General features: G+C 42.9%; 1 protein-coding gene across 19 annotated transcripts in view; it reads left to right on the forward strand.

Moving 5' to 3' along the window:
* Positions 1-14,124, forward strand: part of ARHGAP26 (Rho GTPase activating protein 26) — a 544,325-nt gene that overhangs the window by 161,680 nt on the left and 368,521 nt on the right. For all 19 annotated transcript variants that reach the window (XR_002786201.2, XM_064277594.1, XM_064277597.1 and 16 more), the window contains 4 exons: positions 2,102-2,212; positions 10,437-10,541; positions 12,113-12,242; positions 13,451-13,551. Coding sequence is in view for 18 of the 19 variants with exons in the window: in XM_064277594.1 (XP_064133664.1) it covers positions 2,102-2,212; positions 10,437-10,541; positions 12,113-12,242; positions 13,451-13,551 (447 nt within the window). In the remaining variant the exon portion in view is untranslated. The remainder of the gene's footprint in view (positions 1-2,101; positions 2,213-10,436; positions 10,542-12,112; positions 12,243-13,450; positions 13,552-14,124) is intronic.

A 14,124-nucleotide genomic window follows, 5' to 3' on the forward strand; every position in this document is an offset into this window, starting at 1 on the left:
GTTGGCAAGCCCAGGCAGGCAGGAGGTATGAGGTGTGTGTGAGGTGGTCAGGGGAGTAAATGCCCCCATTGGTGGCAGGGGATTAGATTTACACTACAGAGAAAGTAAAGGCTGCAGGAATGTGGGACTTCGCTGTCAGGAGCCCAGGTGGAAGCTCTGTCAGCACAGCTGTCTGAGTAGCCAGGCCTGGGAGCAGGGTTAACATCTTTCTGAAACCCTGCTCTTAGCCCTTCAGGTTTGGTGTTATTCAGCAGTTACTCAGCAGACTAGCTTCTATGTTGAGATATGTAAGTTGTCCTAGGAGGAAGTCGCTAGCTTGGGACATTTCAAAGAACTCTTTTGGGCTGTATCACAGACCCTGTACTTTATCAGAATTTTGATTTTTTTTTTTTTTTACTATTTACATGATGATTTGATTAATGTCTTTTTTTCTTCACTATTCTGTAAGCTCCATGAAGAAGTTTTCTTTTTTCCTCTGATGGTTGAATGAATGAATGATTTGCCAAGTTCTTAAGATGTCAGGGTTGTTGTTAGTTGTCATCGAGTTGATTCACGGTCGCCCCATGTGTTACAGAGGAGAACTGCTCTGTAAGGTTTTCTTGCCGTAATCTTAACGGAAGCAAATCACCGGGCCTTTCTTCTGAGGTGCCACTGGGTAGGTTCAAACTGCCAACCTTTAGGTTAGCAGTTGAGTGCAAACCATTTCTGCCATCTAGCAACCTCATTTCTTCTGCAGGAGTCTTGACAAAGGAACACTGAATGAAATATTCCTTTGTGGGCTTTGCCTTAGTAAAGTGAGTTATAGAAAGTTCTCCGGTTCCTTCTTTTCTAAGGAAAACAAAGTGTTTTATTTCCTTAGCAGCCCTAGCAGGTTATTCATTTCTGTTGAAAAAATATATTCTCTTTAGGTTTTTTGTCATAAAAATGTGCTTTCAGTGTAAGTATTTGCCTAGAATGAGTGAGTTGACATAGTCACACTATGGAAGTTGAGAACTTCGTAGTGTTGGTTGAGGTAGTTACTTACCAGCATAGCATCTTGCTACCCAACACACTCATTTACCTTCTGGGTTCTAGATCCCGGAACAGTGGTTTAAATGGGTACCCACATATGGGCCTTGCCCAAAACACACAGATGTCTAAATGTACGCACTTGCACAGAGAGATAGGCAAGGCTCAAAGGGAACAATGGAATTTACTCTTCTTTGTATAAACTGGCAGTTTATCTTTGTCACAAAGAAAGTATTTGGGACTTGTCTGAATAGTGCCCTTTTCTGAATTTCATGAGAACCAGGTTGATCAGATTCAGTTCCCTGCCCTCTAGCAGCTTGTTTTGCTCTTTAGGAAGGAAGGAATGGGGATGGCCCTTCTGGTTTTCTTTGTCTCTTTGAACATCTGTCTTCTGTGGAACTTAGGTCTGCCTGTGGCCTGGAAGACGGTCGACCCTAGTGGTTTAATGATGATCGAAAGTCTTAGAGGCAGACAGACTGGCATGGAAATCCTGGCTCTGCCATGTATTAGACCTATAACCTCAGTCAGGCTTCTTACTGTTATTTTTTCATCTATAAAATTAAGACAATACCTTCTTTATAGGTTTTTAAACTGGTATCAAAAACAAAGTAAACCCAAAAAACAGTTGCTGCTGAGTCATTTCCTTTAATGAGAATTAAATAAGGTAATATATGTATAGCTATGGGGATGGTAATTGAGTCCTTGAGTGACCAAACGGTTAAGCTCTCAGCTACTAACTGAAAGGTTGGAGGTTCAGACCCACCCAGAGGTACCTCAGAAGAAAGGCCTGAGGATATGCTTCTGGAAGGTCACGGCCATGAAAATCATCTGGAGCACAGTTCTACTCTGAAACACATGGGATCACCATGAGTTGGAATCGACTAGATGGCAGCTGGTTTGGTTTGGTTTATGGGCATGGTGCCTGGCACAAAGTTAGTGCTCAGCCAGCCTTTAACATTATTCTCATTTCTGCTTCATGCCAGCTATTTAACTTGTTTTTTTAAAATTACCTCCAGAGATGTTCTGGCCTGCTTGCTGAATGCTCACCTTGGATACTGACTTGATTTTCTCTTAAATTCTGTCTTGTTTGTAGGCAGACAGCCAAGTGGACCTGGTTCGACAACATTTCTATGAAGTGTCCCTGGAGTATGTCTTCAAGGTGCAGGAAGTCCAAGAGAGAAAGATGTTTGAGTTCGTGGAGCCTGTAAGTAGATGCTCAAGGCTTAATGACAGATCTCTGGTTTCTTCCCCACCCCCCATTCCAACCACCCAGTAGATTACAAGTTACTCTAAGTTGTCAATGAAGAGGTTCACCAGCCTTGATCCCTTGCCTACTGCTAGGTAATAGTGCTTTGTCAATCTGATGACCCTGGATTCCTCTCAGCAGGCACTCCTGTACAACAGCAGTGGAGATGGAGCGTTCAGCAGTACCTTTTCCACTGCTGGAATGGTTCTTCCCCTAGCTATCTGGTGTTGTGCCATTTGGTTTCCGGTTGGAAGCAGCGGAAAGAGGAGTCCCGAGGGAGGGCGTTTTCATCTTGCCATGGAATAGTGATTACAACTTAACTTTCCTCCTCCTTCCTGCCCTTCCTTCCCCCCTCAAATAGTCCAAATGTAGTAGGAACCCAAGAGAAGGAAATATAAGTGATACCTTTCTCTTTTTCCTGCCTAGCTTCGGAGCCCCTCATGTGGCACCATTTATGTGTTTAAAAGGTGCTGTGTAAGTTGATTTCTCACTCTGGGTTTGTTATAAGCAGAGCCGCATAGAGATACTGCTGAATGGTCCATGAGGAGACTTGGGCTTGGCCTGAGTATCCCAGTGGAATGAAAGGTTGCAGTGTGGCAAAGAGCCTTGACTCTAGTTTAGGCCACACCAGCGTGGTTGTCAGTTCATCCAGAGCCGGTACTGGCCTGCCTCACCATGGCGTTATGTTCGGGATCAGCAGGAAGATGGCGTTGTTGTTGGGTGCTGTTGAGTTGATTTCTACTCATAGCTACCTTATAGGACAGAGTAGAACTGCCCCATAGGGTTTTCTAGGCTGTAGTCTTTATGGGGATAATCTTTATGGGAGCAGATCCCCAGGTCTTTTTCCCACAAAGCCAGTGGGTGGGTTCAAACTGCCAATCTTTCAGTTAGTAACCGAGCGCTTAACCATTGTGCCCCTAGGTCTCCTTGGAAGACTTCATGGGAACCTCCAAATAGCACCAAACCAAAAAACTCCACTGCCATCAAGTCAATTTCGACTCATAGTGACCCTGTAGGACAGAACTGCCCCATGGAGTTTCCAAGGAGCAGCTCGTGGATTTTAACTGCTGGCCTTTTGGTTAGCAGCTGTAGCTCTTAACCACTGTGCCACCAGGGCATATGGGCATCAATTTAAAACTCTTGCAGACGTTGCATTTTTCCGCTAACATGCAGCGTTTGATTTAGACACAAGCTTTATACAAATAAGATCCTTATCTGTAGATTTAAGAAAGGATGATATTCTTAAGAATAAAACCGTAGGAAGCTGAAATAAAATGACCACAGTGTTTAGTGAAGAGTGTGCCCTGTTTCTCATTTTGGGATGTTTTTAAGCATACAGACTTGCTAGTAGTTTCAGCAAGACTCCAGATGGCTTTGGAATGCCACGCCTACATCTTCGACTATATCGGAACTATGACTTTGGGATTCCACTCCTGACTATGCCATCTTTTCTCTGGCAAATTTCTTTTAAAGTCCTCATTACCTCATTCTTCTTATCTGAATATTGTGAACTTTAGAGCCAACTTGCTGTCTAGCACAGGTCTCAGGCCAAGGTTTCAGGTCAAAATCCCCAACTTTCTGCAGGGTCAATGAGATGTGAGGAGCACCTGACAGAGAAGGCGAACTCATTGCTTTCCTGCCTGTGGCAGAGAGATTTACACCAGCCTCTCAGTCACAGGAAAAGACTCTTTTCCTATGGTGAGCTCAGGAACACAAATGTTGTCACATAGAATTAGCCTTTGGCATTATTTTGATATGTCTTTTCTAGAATTTCTAGAGTAAAAGAACCAATGTGGTTGTAATAATCTTTATGTACACATTGATCACTATTAACTCTGTCATTGCCTGATTTTGAAGAGTTGCATTCCAATTGGCCTATCCTACTCGAGGTGAGTTATGTTGTTGTACATTTGATCTGTCAGTAGATGTCTTGGCGGAAATGGGTATTGTGTCTGTTAACTTTTACCGAGTAACAAATAACCACAAAACATCAGTGGCAGACAACAATAAACGTTTATTTGTCATATCTGTGGGGTTCAGCTCATCTAGGCTCTGCTGATCTGGCTGGGCTTTTCTCCTTCTTCCCTTTCTTTCTCCCTTCCTCCATTGATTTTTAAAGAAATTAACAAGGCTATATCCTTCCATTTCCTGGCATTTTCTTGTAGTATTTCAGTGTTTTTGGAGTTTTCTCTTTGAGAGGCAATATAACATCATGGTTAAGGGCTGTAAAGCAAGAATACCTGAATTTAAATGTCACCTTTTCCATTTACTAGTTACGTGTTCTTGGGCAAGTTATTTCTCTAAGCGTCAGTTTCCTCATCTGCAAAATGGGGATAATAATACCACCAATTTAAAAAGATAAAGATTAACTGAGTTTTTTCATATAAGGTGCTTAAAAAAAAAAAACCACTGCCGATAAGGTGCTTAGAACAGTGCTAATCTGGTTAGCACCCAATAAAACTTTATCAATTGTTTTTTTTTCTGAGGTAGAGGAATATATCAGCTTCAGCCACCCAGGGTCTCCTCAAATGTCAATATTAACAGGTCCCACCTGTTTAAATATAAATAAACCAAAACCCCAAAACAGTTGCTGCTGAGTCCATTCTGACTGAGATGGCCCCTTGTGTTGAATAGTAGAACAGTGCTCCATAGAGTTTCAAGGCTATGACGTTGCAGAAACAGACTGCTGAGCCTTTCTTTTGAAGTGCCTCTGGGTGGTTTTGAAGTGCCAGCCTTTCAGTTAGTGGTTGAACATTAACAGTTTGCACACCCAGGGACTTCGTTTAATGCAAGTAATCTTGGTAAACCTAAAAGCATTTACTTCCTGAATACCATAGACAATGCTGAAGGTCCAGCTGCTGTGTCTGAGAAGCTCACAGCCTCATTGGGGAAGCAGGATGTATATAGTGGAGACCTGGCAGAGGCAGCAAGCAATTCAGTGCCAGGTTGGACAGGATGGCTGATGTAAATGTGCCAGATGGACTTAAGGCATAGAAAACCACAGTGGTTTGCAGATGTTTCTCAGTCGTGACGGTGAAGCACCTGGAGAGCTAATGAAAAAGAATTCTATTCCTATGTTAGGACAAAGAGAAATTGATAGGGACTTGCCCAAAGTGAAATTAAAAAAAAGTCCATTGAGAGTCTGGATGTAGGATTTAAATGTTTAACCTTCACTTTTCCACAAAAGTTCTTGTTTCTGAACACACCAGCTCGTAGGCGTGTCAGTGGCTTTAGGAGCTGTGGGTAGGGAGAAGAGATTCATGGAATGAAAAAGCTACCCACTAGATCAGTGGTTCTCAAAGTGTTAGAAATGTACATCCTTAGGCTCCACCGTGACCTGAAATTCAGGTGTGGGGCCCAGTAATCTGTATTTTAGTAAGCCCTCCAGGAGATTTTGATGTATATTAAAGTTTGAGCCATTGGCCTAGATTGTACAAAGGAAGACCATGAAATAAAAATTAATGGCATTACCTAAAACTGTGCTTTACCTGTGCTATGTCATTTAATTCTTTTAACAGCTCTGAGGGTAGGTACCCTTGTTATCTCTATTTTCAGATGAGGAAACACAAGTTTACTTACTTGTCCAAGGTCACATTTAGTGAACAGCAGAGCTAGGATGGTCAGGCTCTCAATCTCTATGAAGTGTAGCATATGATTGCTTACAGGTGGAAAGAAAACCAGTGTGAAATCTATTGAACTAAATGACTGGGGTACCTGGGTGTGGGTATACTTATTTAAAAAAAAAAAATTTTTTTTTTAAATTGAGTTTTTGATGAAGGTTTATAGAACAAACTGTTTTTCAGCAAACAGTACACACATTCTTGTATGACATTGGTTGGGTACTCATATTTTGAGTTGGTTGCAGTCAAGGCAATCTTCCAGCCATTCAGGGAATCCCCATACACATTGACCTTGTTCATTTGTTTCTTAGAAAGTAACTTCAGGTTCCAGGATATTACTGACTTTCAGAAAAAAAACAAAATCTCAGTGTTTCAAGTAAGGAAAATCAGACTTCTGGGATCTAAATCTTTTTTTTTTTTTTTTTTGCCCTGGAAGTCTTTATTTTCTTGTCAAGGTGCCAAATGTTCTTGAGATTTGGATTGCAGATAATGACATGCTGACTTCATGAGGTTGAAGCCAGGTTCCCTCTGTTCTCTGAATTTTTATAGTTGAAGGCTAACTGGTTCTACAGAGAACTCATCTCCATGTTTATGAGCAGCACATCCTCTGAGTTTCACCTCCTGAATATTTCTAGATGTTGTACGTTCCTTTCCTTGCCCACTGCTTCTCCCCATTGCAGCTCTTCTTTCTTTCCCTTTAGTTTGTTGCATCCTGTCTTGGGCCTCCTCCTTCTCTAGTCTGGCCACAGTGTAACTTCTAACGTATCGGTTTGCTGATACCTCTCTCCTCCTGAAACTCTTGCCTACACCCTGTGCTAAGCTCATGACATAAAAAAAAGCTCATGACATAGATGACCTCAATTAGTCTTCACCAGAACCCCACGTAGTAATAGGTATTATTTCCCTACTGCTAAAGATGAGGTCCACCACCCATCTGTCAGTTTGTTGTACCGTTGTGGTTTGCGTGTTGCAATGATGCTGGAAGCTATTTCACCAGTATTTCAAATACCAGCAGGGTCACTTATGATGGACAGTTTTCAGCAGAGTTTGCAGAGTAAGATGGACCAGGAAGAAAGGCCTGGAGATCCATTTACAAATATTAGCCAATGAAAATCCTACGAATCACAACAGAACATTGTCTGACTGGCTTGCTTTAGACCTGTCATCAGGAGGGATCAATCCCTGGAGGGCAACGTCATGTTTGGTGAAGTAGAGGGCCAGCGAGGACCAGGGAGACCCTTGGTGAGATGGTTTGGCACAATAGCTGCAGTGATGAACTCGAACATGCCAGTGATCTTGAGGTTGAAGACCGGGCCATGTTTCATTCTAGTGTACTTCGGGTGGCCATGAGTCGGAGTCAACTCGATAGCAGCTATCTGTCTAAAGATGAGGGACTGATTGAGAGTTATGTGACTTACCTAACCCAGCTCTGACTGAGTTTAGCTCTCCCTTCACTTTATTGGCTACCCTTCTCTTTGTTGAGTGAGTGAATGATTCTGGGTAGCTCTGTCTATGCATGGAAACAGCCTAAATTTATCAGGTAGTTCAGAATGATGCAACCAGTGCCAAATTGAGCTGTTGTGTTTTTGCTTCTTCTTTTTTTTTTTTTAAAAAAAAATCTCTCTTATATATGTTGTCAGTGGGAGCCCTGGTGGCGCAGTGTTTAAGAACTCAGCTGCCAACAAAAGGTTAGCAGTTCGAACCCACCAGTTGCTCCTTGGAAACCCTGTGCAGCGATTCTACTCTGTCCTGTAGGGTCACTATGAGTTGGAGTTGACTTGATGCAACGGATTTGATTTTTTTGTTTTTGGTTTATGTTGTCTGCTCGAAGTCACAGTAGGTTTTGCTTACAGTTATTCTCTGAAGAAAACAAGGACAGGGAAGCAGGCAAAGGAGATGGAGCAGGTTTTTCCTGGGTATTTTCTTTGTCATGCAATAACCAGGGACTCTGCAGGAAAGAGCCTCTGTGGATGTGCTGACCTCTTATCTGATAACCAGGTGCTCTTCCTCCCTTTGTTTCAGTAGAAGCATTTCTTTGAAGCAGACAGCTCCTCCCATCTCTGGAGTCCTTCTGTGGACCTCACCCTGCCCTCTGAGGAATCCACTTCTACTTCCCACTGGTAACAAGTTCAGAGGTTCCCACAGTGTATGGGAAGGGGGATATAAGGAGCTGGAGGAGGGAGAAAAGATGCTGTGAGAGGATCAGGAAGGAAGGAGTGGGCCAAAGATAATATCTGAGGAATCATTTCCTGTAGAAAAATGCACAATTGAGGCATTATACCAAAGGACCTGAAAACCAAAATACATACTAGTAACTTACATATGTTAGTAACTTTCTGCCTTTGGAGCTCCTGTGATGTGTCTGGGTGGCATCTTAGTGAGCTGTTTGAGAATATCTAATTGCTTTGAGCGAGAGACGCCCTGTTTATTTAAGTGAAGGATAAATCAGAGTTAATAGCAGGAATGACCCTAGAGTTTGTGGCTTATCTTTTGCATTATTCTTGAGTCAGTGATGGCTCAGTGATGGCTCAGTGCCATGAAAAAGTGATGGGGCACAGCACTCAAGCACAGTGGGGAGGGACGAGATAAGGAAAAGATACCGGGGCATAAAAGCCCCCTTTCTCTGTTACTGGAACCCTCTAGAAGGAGATATGTGTCTTCGTCTCAAAAAAGTATTTTATATAGCTAAGTCCAAAGGCTTTGGTCATCTTTGAGGAAAAGAGTTTATTATTCGTGTTTGGTGACTCCATGCCATTGACTTCTATGACGGATTTATGTATGGTGCCCACTAGATCTTTTTATAGCCAGAGGACCCAGCAGCGCCTGTTCTCTTTCCTCCCTTGAGTAGTATCTAGAGGGATAGATAATGGGCAACAGCAGGGGGAAGTCATAGTACCATATTGTTACCATATCGTTATAATCTGGATTTCTCTGACTTCCCAGTACAGAGCTCTTTGATAAACTGGGCTGGACCCTTTGCTTATGCCAAAGACAGGTCTGTCTTCTGAGCTCAGGTAGAGTAACCCATTTTTTGGATTTACTTACCATTCTTGCCACAAGCAAAGTAGGAGAGTGAGTGTGTGGGAAGAGTTCTCCCATTGCCATTATTAGGGCTGCCTCTCAAATAAGGAGAGTTAGGTCAAAAAAAAAAAAAAAAGAATTATGTTCAATAAGAAAAGGTACATTCATTTAGGGAATGAAAAACTAACTGCAACAACGTAAAGTAATGCAAATGTGTCTGGTGTAACATGTGGTAGAGACAGATCAAGGAGGACGGAGAGGACTACTAAGAAAATGTGAATCAGCAGTGAGAAGGTGAAGTTAGAACAGGGTGATCCCCAAAGTGTGGTAGAACTGTGACAGAGGTGACATACTGGTCCTTCTAAGCCATGTTCAGGTTTTTATTATAATACTTTCTTCAGGATGAGATTTCAAATTGAGGCAAGATGTGTAGAACTTGGAAGGGGGCCAGGAAAGCATAACAACAGTGGGGTTTGGATATAGGGTCTACAAGAGTTTATTTAGCTTGGAGAAATGAAGGGTTGACAGGGGCTCAGGGTGGGGACATTTAATAATTTTTAAGTATGTGAAGGCATGTTGTGAAAATTTTGGCGAACAGATGTTTTCACTGTTCACTAAAACTAAACAATGAATGGGCTTACCTTTTAGGCAGAAGGGATTTAAATTAGCATTTAGGGGAAACAACTGAAAATGTGGAAACATGGGAGTATCGTAATAAAGACGTTCATAATGTTTACTTTTGAATAGTTTAAGGAAAGCAGGCAAATATACTTTTTAGTAGAATGGCTTAAGCTAATGAGGATGATTTTCATTTATCTGACTTTGCCTGTTAGATTACAGGTTCGGGACTCACCGTCTTCCATTTCTCCCTTCCTTGTTGGTTATTGATATAACCACACCTTTCTGCATGATAATCTAATATTATAAATGCACTTGAAGGATACTGAGGTGGAACCCTGGGTCTTCAATTTATGATTTTCTTAAGGAGGTGTTTAGGCTTGCAGGGTAAGAGCATGGATGTTGGTACCAAAGAGACCTGGTTTCAAATCCTAGCTGCCATTTACTGTGTGCTTGGGCAACTTACTTAACCTCCCTGAGTCTGCTTCCTCATGCTTAAAATGGGAATTACAGTAGTACTTAGCTTATAGGTTGTTTCAAGTTATCAGTGAGATAGGGCACGTACGGGCACAAGGAAAGTGCCTGGCGCACAGGAAATGCTCAGTTAAATGTTAGCCATTATTATTACTTTATTCTAGACTTTTGAAGCAGTGCTAGAAACTCAGATACAGCCATATAATATCTTTTTTTTTAACCTACTGTGTGACCTCGGCACCCTGGTAGTGCAGTGGTTAAAAGCTTGGCTGTTAACTAAATTGTCGGCACTTTGAATCCACCAACCGCTTCTTGGAAACCCTATGGGGCAGTTCTGCTCTGTCCTATAGGGTCACTATAAGTTGGAATCGACTCCGTGGCAGTGGGTTTTGTTTTGTTTGTTTGTTTGTTTGTTTTATGTGACCTCTACTCTTCTTATTTTGTTACAGCTACTGGCATTTTTGCAAGGACTCTTCACTTTCTATCACCATGGTTATGAACTGGCCAAGGATTTCGGTGACTTCAAGACACAGTTGACCATTAGTATACAGAATGTAAGTGGGCAAAGGGACAGGCTTCCTGTTTAAGGGAAGGAAAAAAACAAAATATGGGTCTGGTTGCCATAGAGACTACTTGTCTCGACTGGAATGCAGATGAGCAGGGCGGGTCTTGCTTGGGTTCCAAGGGCAGCTGAGGGGGCAGGCATTTCCAGGGTGCTTGGTGGTCCCAGATCAGATCATCACTCTCTTCTCTGTTATTTCAAAGCAGTATTTATGTTCTTGGAAGCGCTGCTGCTGATTGTTTTAAATCTTCAGCCTAAGAATCAGGATTTCCTTTGGCAGTAGAAATCCCTCGCCATCCCATCCCAGCCTCCCACCTGTGCATATAGTCGCCTGGCCACTTTAGTTCTCGGAGTGTGTGCTCTGGGGGTGGCCGTGGGTCACACACATGTTGGCCTCTAGCTCAAAGGATGTGCTCTTGTTCAACTCTTAGTAAGGTTGACAGGACATCCAAGTCAGTGTGGTTCACTCCCATTCTCCTTCCCCAGCTTTTCAACAGGAAGCCCTTTAGGTGCACAGAATCCTCCTTCTGGCTCTTTGGTTAGCAGTTACTGGAGCTTGAGCCTAGTTTTTTCGTGTGCGATTGTGCCATGTTCGATTTTTGTATTCTCTTTGTCTCTAGATGCTCCTGTACAGAAAACATACCCAGATATATCCATGTGGGTTGTACTGCATGGCTCATAGAAGTCTGGAACTTTTCCTTGACACAGTTGTCTATGTTATCTTAGAGAACAGGAGGTTATGGACTTTTTGGAAAAGGTTTCACAAAGTATAGCTTCACCTTAGGCTGGATTTCTCAGGAGGCAAATTCTGAAATGAAGATTTGCTATGGAGGAGGTTTACTGAGGTGTAGTGTGGGCAGAAGCACCTGTGGGAGAGTGAGGGACGCAGAGGACATTGAACTGTGATGCAGTTGCAGCAGAAGTCCCAGTCAGTCCCTTGGGGAGCTCTGGATCGGGGATGATCCTTCCAAGTAGTCCTGACTTAAGGCAAGAGGGCCCAGCTTTGACCACTCCACCTTTTGCCCCAACATCCCCTAGTCATTGGGTGCAGGCTGCCTCAGGAAGGGAGTAACCTTAAAGGAAGCAGCCCCTTTTGAAGGCACTTTCTAGGGAGGGACTCATCTGTGAGCTATCAGCGAACACCATTCCCTCTAGCTGGAGAGATGATTACCCTGTCCTTAAGGGGGGTCTGAGTGTACCAAAGCATCCACTCTAGGCCCCATGGGCCTGCCGAATCCCAGTCACCTGAGATGCCTGTTTAAAATTCAGGTTTCTGGGTCCAGAGGTACTGAATTGATCTCTAGGGGTGAGGCCTGGACGTTTATGTTTTTTACAAGTTCCCCAGGTGATTCTGATGGTCACTAAAGTTTGAGAGTCATTCTGGCATAGGAGTTTAAGGCCAAAATGTACTTGAGAGTGAATATTTGCCAAATTCCTAGATGAATGAATGCCCCTTGCCTGGTTTCAGATCTAAGAAGTCTAATTAAGTTAATGCACTGACTTGTTAGAGATGGGAACAGATATTTCTTTTCTTTGATTTGAATGAATTTCCTTTCATCCCAGACAAGGAATCGCTTTGAAGGCACCAGGTCAGAAGTGGAGTCGCTGATGAAAAAGATGAAGGAGAATCCCCTTGAGCATAAGGCCATCAGTCCCTACACCATGGAAGGGTACCTCTATGTTCAGGAGAAACGTAAGTGCTTTTGACTGCCAGCTGCTTGGGACGCGCTCATGCCTTTTGTTCAAAAAGTGGGGGGTATGTTTAGAAGGTGCCTGGTCTGTAGTAATAAACCAGTTGCTGTTGAGTCAGTTCCAACTCATGGTGACCCCCATGTGCGTCAGAGTAGAACTGTGCTCCAAAGGATCTTCAGTGAGTGATTTTTTTCAGAAGTAGATCACCAGGCTTTTCTTACAAAGACTCCCTGGGAGGACTTGAACCTCCAAGCTTTCAGTTTGCAGCTGAGCACATTAACTGTTTGCTGCTATACATTACTCTGTACATACATGTGTGGATAAATGAGAGTAATTTTATAGTTCACTTTCCAAAGGGAAAGATGATATCCCCAGGGTCTCGTCTACCTCTAAGAGATGTGTTCTGTTTTCTTTGTAACCGGGAATTCCCTTGGGAACCTGGAATTCCTTGAGTATTGATTGTGGCCCTTGCAGGTTGATAATACCTTCTTCCTTTAATAGTACTTTTGTGTTCAAAATAAAGTAATTGAACAAGCACTGGACTTTTAAAGAACTTGACTGTATGACTCTTTCCTGAAGGAAACCCTTGAGAGGCCGCTCCTTAGATTACACTTGGGCCTCTACAGTCACTTCCACCCTGCACGTCTGTGTCTCTGAGTTTTCCTCATCTGTTTTTCAGAACTTATTTTGTTCTGCTTGAGGAAAAATGAGGGGCTTCAAAGTAGGTCAGAAGCCTGGTATGTCTGTAAGCAGAGTCGCAGAGAGCAGCTGTGTGGGAAGCATGAAGTCATCGCCCCACATGGGACTGGGAAAAGCGCTTTGAGGAGCCTTTCTGTGTTCTCTACACAATCATCTCACTCCTGTTAGAGGAGAGAGAGGAAACTTTAAATGGAGATTGATGATGGGAATGTGAATTAATGTCCCCAGGGAACTTCGACTTCCCTTATATTTTAAGACCCATTGGATGTAGCACTAGTGGGAAACAGTCTTCCTCGATCCCTAGGGGAGAGCCCTGGGTCGGTTCCATTTCCAGCCTGTGGGATCAGATCTGTCTGTTCTGTTCTAGCTGGTGAGGGGAATGTCTTGCGCCAAGAAGCAGTTTAAGGGTAGGTGAGCATTGTGGGTTATGGGTTGTGTGTTTCTCCAGTTAATGATACGCAGCATACGGTGGACATGTATAGATATTTTATGGGAAATATTACCTTGCAGGCCACTTTGGAACTTCTTGGGTGAAGCACTACTGTACATACCAACGGGATTCCAAACAAATCACCATGGTACCGTTTGACCAAAAGTCAGGAGGGAAGGGGGTGAGTACATTTTCAAAATTTCATGCTTAATTTGCTTGGCTAACATATACTGATAATGAAGCATAAATAAAGTAACACCTCCAACTTTTCACTGTAATTTGAAAATTTTTCTGGAGTAGTTCCAGGAGGCATAGTACCCCAAAGAATAACAAAAGACAGATGATTATTCTTAGCTCTAAGTTATATTAAGAACTGCAATTAAGAAAAATTATTGCATTTCACATACATACAATGTTAAGTGTGTTGAATGTGTTTAGATGCTAAAAATTCTTGTATGATCTCATCCTGTGAAGCTGATTCATGTCACTCTCACTCGCATGGAGAGCTGCCAGTTGGCAGTGTAGACGTTCCAGATTTCTATTGCTGTGTAACAAATCACCCCAAAACATAACAACTTAAAACAACACCAATCATGCTATTATTTCTCACAGTTCCTCTGGATCAGGAATTGGGCAAGCATTTGGATGGGTGGGTTGATCTCAGTGTCTCTCATCTGATTCCAGTCAGATGGTGGCTAGAGCTGGAACAGTGAGGGTCTGAAGCAACTGAAGGCTGGCCAGGCATAGCTCTCTC

This window comes from Loxodonta africana, chromosome 2, assembly GCF_030014295.1.
Source record: "Loxodonta africana isolate mLoxAfr1 chromosome 2, mLoxAfr1.hap2, whole genome shotgun sequence".
NCBI lineage: Eukaryota > Metazoa > Chordata > Mammalia > Proboscidea > Elephantidae > Loxodonta > Loxodonta africana.